Raw genomic sequence first — 13,979 nt, forward strand, 5'->3', positions numbered from 1 at the left:
TATGGTAAATTGCCACTTCAAAGGGACATCAGGAGAAAGAAATCCATCTTTATCAGGTGATCATTTATGATTTATAAAAATAAAAAAATAAATAAAAATTCACAAATCAGAGATTACCGGTGTCCTTAAACATGAAATGTGTTATGCCCCAATCCAACCATCACCAGAAAGGGTGGTAAATTGTTGCATATGAAAATTTGCCACTATATATTTGAAGAAATGTACATAAATCAAATAAATGGATATATCAGTGTTTCTCAACTCAACACCAAATTGTGCCCACACACCACAAAAGTGCAAATGTATGATTTTTTATACAAAGGAAGTAACTTATGACAACTGATACAAGGCCAAAAAAAAAAAAAAAGTAATAATATTGACAAGCTATAAAATGTCATTGCTATATTTATTTTATTATCAATGACTTCTAAACAGAGCAAAAATGGATGATTCTCGAATAATATCTGCCTCCACTTTAAGTTGTGACCAGGAGATACAGAAGGCCCTTCACATATTCCACTATTTCAGATCCTCCAAGCTTTGAACTTCCGTAAACTCTATCAACAAAAGTAATTGGAACCTACAGGCATGGCAATTTAGAAAAAAGAAAAAAATTAGGCTATAAAGAAAAAGTGAGGCAGCAATTATTCAGTGTATGCAGAAAATAAACTTGAATGTAACTAAATTTCAAGTACATATCAAAAACTAACTAGTGCATATGCAGCCAAAAATTTGCACAGAAAATCTACGATTTATAAATCAAACCGTGCTTCGGATAGTATCTCAGCAACTACTTAACATGCAGTAGCTCATTCTGCATTTGATGGGTTTACCATCATCTAGGCAATCTACTCTAAATCCTGGAAACTGTATATAGGACAATAGATTTTATTATTATTATTTCGAATGAAGGCATAATAAAGCTCAAAATCCATTATGGTTATAGACCAACACCCTTTCAACCACCAAAATTTTTCATAAGATGAGACATTATTCAGACACAGCATCCCCTTCAGTCACTATAATTGATGAAACCCAGATGATCTATTGACTGACTTGACATAATCTAACACTGCATAGACCGCTAAGCAGTGGATTGAGTGTTATTTCCTCCATTCCCCAAGTGTGGGTGGAGGGTTTGAGTCCTAATAGGGCATCATGCGTGTCTGTGTTGTAGTTGTCCACATAATAATAAGAAGAATAAAGCATTGTACTCTTCACATGAACGCTTTGAAAAACTGCCGGCCATAATAGAGGCATCAACAGCCTTTTGATTAAATATAAAATTCAGACATCAATCATCCAGGGTTGACCAACATTGGCAATTACTTCACATAATGACACTATTGTCCTGGGGTCACTTTTGCAATAGTGACATTGAGCAAAATCTAAAATGAAGCTATAAGATGTGCATGATTATACATGTAAGGAGTAGAGACAAATATTAAACAAATTAAAGAATTTTGGTTAAATTTGCTAATTGTCTTAATGATTGATCCATATGGCCATTGAGCCATAAAAGGATTGTAGTAGGATTTAATTTATTATTGAGGGGTAGTATTGTCCTTTTCTCAGTTTATTAGTTTAGGTCTTATTATATTATTCTGTATTGTATGCCTTTTTTTTTTTTCTTTTTTTTTTTTTTTCTATGATGATTCCTACACAGCAATTTCCTCTCCTCTTATTCACTATTCGGTACTGTTAGAACAAATCTTGACATGGTATCAGAGAGCTAGGTTCGATTGTGGGAATCACATCACACCTGTTAAGCGCCTCTATTCGTCACTCCATCACTCTCGCATCTCAGCAATCGCAAACCCTAACTGGCGATTGCAATATTGCAGAATTCAACTCCAGTAGCATCAACTCTCTCAATCTCTGCTCATCATTGCAGTTTGATTTTGTTTGAACTCAGCAAATACTAATTGATATCACCTACAACTTCGCACCAGCAGTCAGATCGCATCGCAGCAGACTTCGCTTATTGATGTTGCCCAATTGAAACTCTAAATTTGCAATCGCAACTTTGGTTCTGGTTTGTGAATCACAGCTGTCGCATTGTTCTCTTCGTCACACAATATCACAACGCAATAGCACCAACGATCATTTATTCCTCTCACTCTCTGTTCGCAATTGCATTGTCAGCACAATCATATCACATTGTCTGTCAGTTCATATCTACTCTTACTACTGTTCACTGTGCTGCAGTTCTCCGTATTTTGCGCTATCATCAGGTACTTTACATCAGAGTTTGTTGCTTTCCTCCACTTCTTCTTTGGAACTTTGAGCTTTTTCTGATTCTGACTGCGCCGGGATCCAACCGATAGTAAATCCACTACCGGCGTATGTGGTTTTTCTAGTTGATTCTCTCATCTCCTGGAAAAGCAAGAAGTAGACAGTTGTTGCTCGCTCCTATGCTGAAGCTAAGTATCGTGCCATGGCTGCTACTTCAGCAGAGATAGTTTGGCTCCGATGGTTGCTTGGTGATATGGGTGTTCCTCTTTCTGTTCCTACTCCCATGTATTGTGATAACAAGAGTGCCATTCAGATTGCACACAACTCTGTCTTTTATTAGCGCACAAAGCATACTGAGATTGATTGTCATTCTGTGCGCCAACACCTGCAACTTGGCACTATCTCTCTCCCACTTGTTTCTTCTACTTCTAGGCAAACTGTCGATGCTGGGTGTAGGATTTATTTGATATTGAGGGGTAGTATTGTCCTTTTCTCACTTTTTTTGTTTAGGTCTTATTATATTATTATGATTAGTCTTGTACTTTTTTTTTTTTTTTTTTTTTTGTTATGATTGAATACACAGCAAGTTCCTCTCCTCTTATTCACTGTTTGCTACTGTTTGCATAAATCTTGACAAGGATAACCTCTGAGACTTATCAAGTAAAAAAGGTACAGTGAAAATAAGCAAGTTGCATCCACAACTTGGCTGAAAACAGCTGTTACAGCCCTCCATAGCTCACAAATCAATTTGAAAGCGTTAAAACTACCTACACTTTAACCACCAAGTTGCATGCTCGTGTTCAGATTACCACCAGAAAAAGTAAGGGAAAAAGAAAGAATTTATGGGGAAAAAGAACTCCAGAAGTCAAATTAACATAAAAAAAAGTTGGTAGCTCACAAGTCATCAACCATGACCATTAACGCATAAAATAAAAAATGTAACAATACCTCTTCAATTTGGTACCCTTTCCTTGAAGCCCTAACTATCATCTCCATCTGAAAAACGTACCCCTTACTAACGCAAGAGCTTATGACATCTTCAAGCACAGATTTCTTGTAAAGTCTTCAAACAAGCGACAAAAATGTTCAATTTCTAAAATGTTGAAAATGAGATGAACAAGCAGTTTAATATCATAAAATATTTAGCTCACCGGAAAGAGCCAGTCAAATCTGATACACCAGGCCAAAGAAGTGTGTGTGCAAGGACATTAGCTCCTCTACTCGTCAATTTGCGCATAAGATTCCACCCATGCACGCCACCGCCTTCGACATATCGGGTTCCAGTAACTATACTTGCACCAGTCTCCAACTGCTTCCTACAAAAATTATTGGAGAAACTGAGCTAAGAAGAAATTGGAATCACTAAGCTTATGAAAAGTATAACATGACTCCAGGCCTGATTCCACTTTCTTACTTGATGAAGCTTGGCAGGTATTTTGGCTGTGAAACAAAAACCAAAAAGAGCAAATGAATTAGATCTTGAATAAGATGGCAAAAAAAAAAAAAAAAAAAAAGACAAATCTTTGTAGTAAATAACTGTCACAAGCAGATCTGACAATATGTAAATAGGCCCACAAAATGCATATCCCAAAGGAAAGCCCCCATAAAACAATTGGGAAACACTTGAAGGATTAACAAGTCGCCTAAGATGCTCCTAATTGTCAGGCCTATCAACTACTTTGTTATATTTTCAACTTTTTTCGCAACGTTTTCTTTGATTTCTGGATGTTAAATATCATGGTGTAGGTTACTTTGTTAGTATTGAAAAAAAACATGTTAGAGCAAAATTCCATAATAGTTTAAACAAATCTATCAATTAATTGAAAGAGTTAGAAATTTTTTCATGATAGATAGTATACTTCAGAAGAGTTTTACACAATGAAATAACTTACGGGATGAAAACATAAGACCACAATTCCATTTCCTGTACGGAAGACATGCACATTGCCACGAGTTTTCCTCCTAACTAAATTATTTAAAAACTTGAAAAATATCCAACAGATTGTTCCAAAATAATCATTTACATAACACGTAACATACTTACAAGGTGTACCACCAAGAGCTTAACTCTAGGTACCTACTCTACTACCAAAATGGAATGTTGAAGATTCAAGTCCCAATAAGGGGTAATTGTGGGTGTGTACGTGTGTCTTACCTGCCAAAAAAAAACTTACATGGTGTGATAGATCAGCATCCATGATTACAACAAAATTGCCTGACACATGCTTTAGACCATGAATGTAAGCAGTCCCTGGAATTGAAATCTGAATCAGGGATAATTCATTGCATTTATCTAAAAAAATAAAATAAAAAAAAGCAGAAAAATATACATATATACCTAAACCAAGCTTCTTAGGTCTAGCTCTTAACATCTGTATTTAAAAAATAATAATAAATAAATAAGCCAATGAGTAGGGGTAATTGACAAGCTAAGAATAAGCAAAAACATCAAACTTCACGAATGAGTGAATAATTTGTTTCAACACTCACAATGCGATCTTCACCATAAACCTGCTGCAACTGCTTGACCACATCTTGAGTTCTATCAGGACTTCCATCGTCCACAATTATTATTTCAAAATCAATTTCCCTAACCAGGAAATAATGAAGTTATAACCCTGACTTCTCTTATGCAGAAAAAAGGTTTATAATTCAATTCTAATGCCTATTGAATGAAATATATTATCAAAATAACTTCAAAGAAAAAGTTACATGCAATTGTACAGTCATTACAGCATTTATCAAAGGAGATCTTGATGCAAAAGAATGCCAAACCAAGACTAAGCAGGGTGGGACATTTAAACAGGGACGGAGGGGCAGAGGACTTGCATTCAGGAGTGTGCATAGGTGTCATCTGGGCAAAAATAGATTCTTCACAGTACCCATGCATATTCGAGTTATCAGATGCTAATATACCACTCTATTCAGAAATGGAAATAATATCTTGAAAATTCCAAAATACCACTAACCCAAAGCCACAAATACAGGAACAAAGAACATTATCTTAAGTTCACCAGCAAGTAGTTCCACATTTTTTTCCCAAGCATGCATATGTCCACTTCTTGCATATGAACCACTTAATTTAGATGGAGCTGCTCCCCACAATAGTAAACTCCTTCCGGCTGAACACCAAACAGTCCAAACCCACCATCCTCCCAAATCAACCACCAGACAAAGAAAAAACTACCTCAGATATAAGAGAGCAGAAGTGAAACAAAAAAGTTATCAAGCCAAATAGGTGCAAGGGAAAGCTTCAATCCTTCTTGCATGCAAAATTGAATAGGAACTTCTACCACCAACTAATTAAGTGATCAATCATAAGAATCTGGTCTCCTGCATCTATCCCTAGTTCCCTGCAGACAAAGACTACTTCCAAAAGCAAAATCCAAATGGCCTTCCCAAGAAATGGAACCTCTCTTCTGCCTTTTGCACCTTAGAATAAACCTCCCAAAGAATAAACCACTACTATTGTCCTCCCACACCACCTCATCACTTCATTTCCAAACCATGCTCACTCGATTTAATTATAGAAAGAGATAACTGAGTCAAGTTCTAAATCTCAAAAGATCAAACACACTGAGGGTAGAGACCTGTGAAGATCCTTGCTCTCCCAAGTCCCAACACATGGTATCAACCACCATATCATTATCAACCTCAAGGAGTTTTAAAACTACAAGTTTCATATATCCACACCATTCATCATTACAAGATTCTGAAACCATACCTAACCATGAAGTGATTCCAGTTGGTAAAAATCAAAAAGCCCTGAAAAACCCTTTACAACCCCAAACCCATAATAGGTCCTGTATCCTGAAAATACCAACTATCCCTCTTACTTCCTAAACAATTAAAATTCTTTTGCAGTGCCATTGTTGCCAAATTTTCAAAGTAGCTTTTTTTAATTAAGGAAATAATTAACAATTCAAATTCACTTGGCACTTCCATTTTGCTCATGATCTCTTCCTTTTTTGTCAAAATCAAACAAAAAGTCGCATTTATAGAGTTATTTTGTAATCAAATGTAGTCCTGACACTCCACAAATGTAATCAATTTGAAGTTTTGAGACATTACAAGGACTAAACAAATTCGAAAAACTGCCATAAAAACGAAACCTTTGAGCAGCACAAAACATCGATTCGTCTCAATTCCATATAACCAGAATTCTCCCTTTGGAACAAATGTATCGAATTGGAAAAAAAATAAATAAATAAACAATTAAGCTTAAAAATTGTTTTCAATATAAAAGGGAACAAGTTACGGCCATTATTGATCTCTTCCTTTTATATGTTTTGCTGTGCATAAAAATACATGTTCTATTTATTTATCACTTCCCAATAAAATTATCTTAATTTGAAATCCCAAAAGCAAAAACCAGTATCACATCAGATATTAACAGAGACTTTCAAGAACATACAACATTAGAACATCAACAACAGAACGATTAAGATGAATTCAAATATATATATATATATGTGTGTGTGTGTGTGTATGAGCTACAGAAAAAGAGTGTGTACGGGAGGTGCTTGAAGACGAGAAAGACAATTAGAGCAATGTTGAGGCGCTCGTTGTAAGTGGGGACGATTATACTGTACTTGTTCTTCTCCTTCTGATGCTCCATTATCAATCAAAAACCTAAAAACCCAATTTGTCTTTGACACGGAGAGAGAATTGATAGATGGGTGAGACCCAATTTTTCAATCGGATCGCCTTCCAACCAGACGGCAGACGCAGAGAGATTTGCACAATGGGCCGGATCAACACAGTATTTGTTTTCGTTCCGAATGTAAATGGATCAGGTTTAAAAAACTCATCTCGGTCCAGATGGTTTGGGCTTTGAGCTTGGTCTTTCTGAAATTCCGTCCAATAATTATTTGTTAATTTAGCAATTAGCTATTTTCATTAAAAAGAAATGGAAATATGTTTTGTGTCTTGTTGATCCTAATTTCAACTAGGTTAATATATTATTATTTTTATCTTAAATTAATTTTAATCCGATTCTAATTTTAAAACATGAATTTCTTTATGCTATTAGACGCAGTGTTGGAAAAATTAAAAATATAAAAAATTCAAGTTCTATTAAATTTTCATGTGTAATAATAATGTAATATACTTGGGAATAGAACTTTATTACAAAGTGACAAGTGCTGTATTTAAATATGATTGGTAATACAACCCGTGTTTATGCACTCCAATTAGGATTAGGATTTGGGATAAAGAGGTTGCATGGCAGATTGACTTGAAATATAAATTAGGAGGGATATTATATTTTTTTAATTTATAATGGATATTATATTGTTTGATTTTTTTATAATATAATAATTAAAAATTTTATTAAAATTTTTAAAAATATTAAAATATTAATATTTTTGCACAAGAAAAACTTTTAGGTCCAAAACAGACCCTAAATTTAGATTGCCTTCTAAACCAGGTGTGAACGCTAGAGCTGCAACCATATTGAAAGGACACAAGGCTTTTTACTTACAACATAGGCCCAAAATATCTCTCACATCGACCCACACCCACTCCCACACCCACACCCACCGACACACACAGACAACCCAAGACAGTACTAGGGTTTATTTGCAAAACGTTGCCAATTTCAATTCTGCTATCTTCACTTCTCCTCAGATTCTTCTCCAAACCATTCTCTCTCCACCTCCGCAGATACCTCTAAACCCGTTCATCACCAATTAAATACACATACTCTCACCTCATTTACACTATGTGGGGGTGACATACACCGGGCGTCTGCAAAACCCTAGTTTTCTCCGGCCTAGCTGCCTCCATTCTCTCTTCTCAACCCCCATTACCAATTTCATCCACTTCAAGCCCAGTCCAGACCGGCTTCCCTTTCGACTTTGATTCTCACTTGGTCTACCGTAAATCCTCAGAAATCTTTTTTTCCCGGCGTCCCCATTTGCCCTTTTTGCTTCTAATCAAGCCCTCAAAGAGTCAATACCAGCTTCAAAAGCCACATTCGGCGCTGGGTTTGCTGTTGAGAGTCTAGACTGAAGAGGGTGGAAAATGGGTGTAGATACTTGTTTCTCGTGGGTCCCAAAAGTAGCTGTAAAAGTCTGGGAATATATCACTAAGACAATATGAGGAATGCAGAGAGGTAGAAGAAGGGAGAGAAAACCAGTCCAGTCAGAAGATTTGAACAATGGTAGGAAAGAAGCTACCGTCAGTTCTCCTCTCTTTCTTTTGTCTTTGCCCCCCTTTTTATAGCCCTAGGTCATCCAGGTGGTGTCTTGTTGGGCCTCCATCCTCAGAACGGGTCAGGACCATGCCCTTTTTGGGTCATGTTGCCTTAATCCCTACTTCTTGGGATCGGCTGCTAAGTATACCTTTCCTGTTGAATAATCCAAAAAATAGCAGGCTGTAAAGGCAATTGTACAATTCCAGCGGTCTTTTGCTCTTATCCTCAAACTAGGTCTTGCCTTAGTAGGCAAGACATTACTAATTTTTCATCCTCCATTCCAAAATCCCTTCTGCATCCCAAAGTTACTCGAGGAGTCCTACCACAACTCCTCGTTGATCAAGGATAGGTCAGGGTTCAAAACCCGTCGCTCGGCAAGTTTTGAAGGGGTCATGTTGAGGCTCAAGGCCCGTCAATCGACAGATTTTTGCGAAGGTCGAATTGACGTCCAAGGCCCGTCGATTGATGAATTTTTGCGGAGGTCGGGTCGAGGTTCAAGGCCCATCGATTAACAAATTTTGTAGGTTGGATCAAGGTTCAAGGGCCATTGATCAACAAGCTTCATAGAGGTCAGATCAAGGTTCAAGGCCCATCGATCGACAAGCTTTGTAGAGGTCAGATCGAGGTTCAAGGCCCATCGATCGACAAGTTTCGTAGAGGTCAGATTGAGGTTCAAGGCCCATCGATCGACAAACTTTGTAGAGGTCAGATCGAGGTTCAAGGCCCATCTATCAATAAGCTTCGTAGAGGTCAGATCGAGGTTCAAGGCCCGTCGATTGACAAATTTTGTAGAGGTCAGATCGAGGTTCAAAGCCCATCGATCGACAAACTTCGTAGGGGTCAGATCGAGGTTCAAGGCCCATCGATTGACAAATTTTGTAGGGGTCAGATCGAGGTTCAAGGCCCGTCGATTGACAAATTTTGTAGAGTTCAGATCGTGGTTCAAGGCCCATCGATTGACAAACTTCGTAGGGATTAGATCGAGGTTCAAGGTCCGTCGATTGAAAAACTTCATAGAGGTCAGATCGAGGTTCAAGGCCCATCAATCGATAAACTTCGTAGGGGTCAGATCGAGGTTCAAGGCCCGTCGATGGACAAACTTCGTAGGGGTCAGATCGAGGTTCAAGGCCCGTCGATTGACAAATGTTGGCCCAAAGTTAGATACCCAGTGATCGATACCCAGTGATCGGTTATTGTTGAGGTGGACTTTGTCAGAATATTGATTGTTTGACTTGACCTTTGGTGACGTGGTTGCACCACATCCACATTTAGTCCCCCTGCATGTGGCGTTTTGAATTTTGAAATAAAAGACAAAACGGCGAGTGCATAAAGACGTGATGATTAATGACATTGGAAACCGAGGCGTTTGCGGCCGATAGCGGCTATGTATTTAATAGGAAAATGATGAGACATAACCGTTGAGTGTCATCGTCTTCCCCAAAACTGAACCTTGGTTGTGATAAAGCTTTAACCAGCTAGAGTTTATAGGTTTAGCCTTGCACCCGTCACCCTACATTCTGCAGTAACCATTGGGCTGGACCTCGATAACAACATAAGGTCCTTCCCATTTGGGGGTGAATTTCGGGGCAGAGGTGCTGTGCATAATATGTTTAGCGGCTTTAAGAACAAGATCACTGACTTGGAATGTACGAGGGCGTACATGCTTGTTGTAGGCTTTGGCCAAGGTGTGTTGATAAACTTTGAGGTACTGTCTAGCCAACTCCCGTCGTTCATCTAGGGCTTCAAGATGAGTGAAATGATCAACCTCACTTCGAACTGCCAAGGCAGCGGCGGGAAGGGTAATCTCAATCGGGAGAATAACTTCCGTGCCATATAGGAGGGAAAAAGGAGTTTGGCCTGTGGCGCGCTTCTTAGAAGTGCGTTGGGCCTAAAGAGCTAACGGCAACTGGTCAACCCAGTTAGATTTATGCTTGGCAACCGTGCAACTGAGAATTTTGAGGAGGGATTTGTTGGTTGCCTCGGCTTGACCATTGCCTTTGGGATAGTAAGCAGAAGATCGGTGCTGTGTGATGTTATATTGTTGAAGGAGCTGAGCCACCCGAGAATTGACAAAAAGCGTGCCATTATCCGATAGAATAATCGCCGGGATGCCAAAGCGGCAAATGATGTGCTCACGAATAAAGGTGGAGACAACGATGCCTGTGGTATGTCGTAAGGGAATGGCTTCGACCCATTTGGAGAAGAAATCAGTGGCGGTGAGAATCCAGTGCATTTGACGGATCGTTGGATTGATTGAGCCAATGAGATCTAAACCCCAAGTGTGGAAGGGCCAAGGGGCAGTAAGAGGGTGAAGTGCAGTAGGCGGAGTATGGATTTGATGGTGATGATATTAACATGGCTTGCATTGTTGAACAAGTGTCTTGACATCGTACTCCATCGTTGGCCAATAGAGCCCTTTGTGGATCAAGTGTTGAAACAATTTGTAGGCACCCTGATGCTCGAGGGAATGGGCTTGATGAAGTGCCTCGTAGATCTCGGCGCCAGCAAGGCATCGCAAGAGGTCTCCTTCGCGCGAGAGGGGAAACAATTGACCATCACAAAGCTGGAATCGCGATGCCTGATGCTTAAGTTTGGCAGTTAGGGCTGGATCGTCCGGGCGATGGCCATGCTGAAGATAACGGATAAAGGGAATTCGCCAATCGGCTGGTTCGAGTTCAAGAATCTCAGCAGTGTCCGGGCATTTTTGACAAGCGACACATGCACGTTGCAACGCAGCCGCATGACTTAACATTTGAGGCCAATAATAGCCTTGGCGCTAGAGTCGTCGATAAAGAGCGATATCAGTAGTAACACAATATTGCTGATGGACGCAGGAGAGAACTTCACTAGCCTCTGTATCCCCTAGACAGCGACTAAGGATGCCAGAGGGAGATCGGTGATATAAGACCCCTTGGATTAAATAGAAGTTTTTGAGCTGAGCAAGAGGTAAAGAACCTATGAAAGTCTGCATTTGATTGATGATTGGACGGCGCCAATCAGTAAACTCCTCGGGAGGAAGAAGACTGACGATAGCAGGTTCTGTTTGTTTTCGAATAGTGATATGTTGAGTATTGCCGGAGATATCGAGTTTTGAAGCAAGCGTGGCAAGGGCATCAGGGTATCGATTGACAGATCGAGGGATATGAGCCAGGCGAACAAAGGCGAATCGCGAGAGAAGCTTTTGAATGATTGTGCGATATGAAGCCAAGGAAGGCTCGCGAATCTCCAGAAGTCTATTTGACAATCAACTTGGAATCACCATCAATGCATAACCAGGAGATCTGTCTATCGAGTGCTGTTAAGAGTCCGAGAATGAGTGCTTCATATTCAGCTTCATTGTTGGTACATTTGAAGTCTAGCTTGACAGCAGCAGTGGAGGTGAGAGTTGGGCAGGAGAGCATAATGCCAGCGCCCCCTCCTTGCGCTGTGGAAGAACCATTGAAAGAAAAGTGCCACTCCTGGTGCCGCTCGAGAGAGGCGACCTGTAAGTCATCGAGGGATAACTGTTCATCGACCGGCTCATGAGCTTCATTGGGAAATTGAGCAAGCAAATCTGCGAGGGCTTGGCTTTTGATGGCACGTGGCTGCTGGCAGGTGATGTCGAATTCTGTGAGATAGATGAGCTATCACGCGGCCTTGCTTGTAAGTATTGGCTTGGAGAGGAGATGCTTATAGGGATCACACTTGATGAGGAGAATGATGCGATGAGCAAAAAAATAGTGACGGAACTCATGCGCAACGAAGACCAAAGCAAGGCAATGCTTTTCAATAAGAGAGTACCATTCTTCAGCATCGCGGATCAGGCGACTAATGTAATATACCGAGCGCTCTTGATCATTAACTTCCTGTGCAAGTAGGGCCCTTATGGATCGCGGTGTAGAAGTAATGTACAAGAAGAGGGGCTGGTCTCTTTGTGGGGCATGCATGATCTGTGGGGATAAGAGCACATGCTTGATTTTCTCGAAAGCCGCCTGATGAATGTCTGTCCAAGAAAACTTCGCTTTTCCTTTAACAAAGGTGCTAAAAGCGTAGGTTGCATCAGCGAGGGCTTGATGAATGTCTGTCCAAGAAAACTTCACTTTTCCTTTAACAAGGGTGCTAAAAGCGTAGGTTGCCTCAGCGAGGGCTGGCAAGAAACGACGAAGATAAGAAACTTTACCCAAAAAACTCTTCAACTGTCTTGCAGTCATTGGAGAAGGCATGTCAATGATTGCTTTGGACTTTACTGGATCAACTTCGATGCCCTGGCGAGTGACCATGAAGCCTCGAAATTTGCCATGGTTAACACCGAAAGCATATGTGAGGGGATTCATCTTGAGATTATATTGATGGCAACGTTCAAACACTTGGCGCAAATCATGGAGGTGGTTGGCTGCTTGTTTGGACTTTACGACCAAATCATCCACATAATCCTCGAGATTGTGATGAAGTAAATTGTGTAAGATAGCAGTCATAGCTCGTTGGTAGGTGGCACCTACATTTTTCAAACCGAAAGGCATGACAGGATAGTGGAAGTTACTAAGAGGAGTTCGAAAGGCGGTCTTCTTAGCATCGCCCCCAGCCATCCGAATCTGGTTATAACCACTAAAGCCATCCATAAAGGAAAACATTTCATGACCTGTAGTGCCATCGACCAAAGTGTCAATAATGGGCAACGGGAAATCATCTTTTGGGCAGGCCTTGTTAAGATCCCTGAAATCAACACACACTCGGATTTGACCATTCTTTTTCTGCATAGGGACAATGTTGGCTAGCCACGTAGGGTGAATGATGAGCTTGATAAAACCAGCGGCTAACAACTTCTGGACCTTATCTTTGATTTGCAGCTCGAGTTCCGGCCGAAAAGTGCGTGAGCCTTGCTTAACCAGGCAAACATTGGGCAAGACATTAAGATGGTGGGAGACCAGCGACGGGTGGAGCCCCGACATCTCGCTGTATGTTCATGCGAATATATCGCGAAATTCCTGCAAAAGGGAAACAAGATGAGAATGATCGTGAGAGCTGAGTGAACCCGAGAGAAACGTAATACGAGGCTGCTCATTGGAGTGGGCCAGGTTAACTTCAACAAGATCTAGCAATGGTGCCTTGTCAAGGATCCGAGGCTGATAATCTGGGGGTCAGTAGAGTGAACCTTAGCTGACCCCGGGCACCGTCATAAACGGTAGATGACATGGCCATTGGGGAGGCGAACACGCTTGCATTCACGTGGAGTATCACTGGTCTGAACTGGGGATGACGGATGAAAAATACCCTTCTGGGCGTCTGCCCAAGTAGGTAAAGGGGTACTGATAATGGTCGCATCGCAATCTTGCATGCAGTCATCAAGGTCATTGAAGAACAAAGCGTCAGTATAATGCGGCTCAAAGGTAGCAAAGGGACGATCCAAACACGGGACGGTGATGACCTTGTTGTTCCAAATGCCTTTGAAACACAGATGGTAAGTAGATGGAATAATGCCAAAGCGGTGCATCCATGCGCACCCCAGCAGGACGTGATAAGATGTATCGCTATCAATGACATGGAACTTTGTAGAGGTCTGAAATTTATT

General features: G+C 40.4%; 3 protein-coding genes across 3 annotated transcripts; all 3 read right to left on the bottom strand.

Annotated features, from left to right (window-relative positions):
* Positions 1 to 208: 208 nt before the first annotated feature.
* Positions 209 to 6,956, bottom strand: LOC132278615 (dolichol-phosphate mannosyltransferase subunit 1-like). Its single transcript, XM_059780447.1, has 8 exons — positions 6,750 to 6,956; positions 4,726 to 4,825; positions 4,574 to 4,607; positions 4,410 to 4,486; positions 3,650 to 3,675; positions 3,387 to 3,551; positions 3,184 to 3,298; positions 209 to 580 (listed from the first exon to the last, which is right to left on the bottom strand). The coding sequence occupies exons 1-8, from the start codon at positions 6,851 to 6,853 to the stop codon at positions 476 to 478; spliced, it is 726 nt and encodes a 241-aa protein (XP_059636430.1). The 5' UTR covers positions 6,854 to 6,956; the 3' UTR covers positions 209 to 475.
* A 3,363-nt stretch (positions 6,957 to 10,319) lies between these two features.
* LOC132277898 (uncharacterized) lies at positions 10,320 to 10,664 on the bottom strand. The gene has a single exon (XM_059779739.1). The coding sequence runs from the start codon at positions 10,662 to 10,664 to the stop codon at positions 10,320 to 10,322; it is 345 nt and encodes a 114-aa protein (XP_059635722.1).
* A 117-nt stretch (positions 10,665 to 10,781) lies between these two features.
* Positions 10,782 to 11,183, bottom strand: LOC132277899 (uncharacterized). Its single transcript, XM_059779740.1, has one exon. The coding sequence runs from the start codon at positions 11,181 to 11,183 to the stop codon at positions 10,782 to 10,784; it is 402 nt and encodes a 133-aa protein (XP_059635723.1).
* Between the last annotated feature and the right edge of the window lie 2,796 nt (positions 11,184 to 13,979).

Source organism: Cornus florida, unplaced genomic scaffold (genome assembly GCF_030987335.1).
Source record: "Cornus florida cultivar Cherokee Brave unplaced genomic scaffold, ASM3098733v1 CherokeeBrave_3.0.0_Hap2_Chr10, whole genome shotgun sequence".
NCBI lineage: Eukaryota > Viridiplantae > Streptophyta > Magnoliopsida > Cornales > Cornaceae > Cornus > Cornus florida.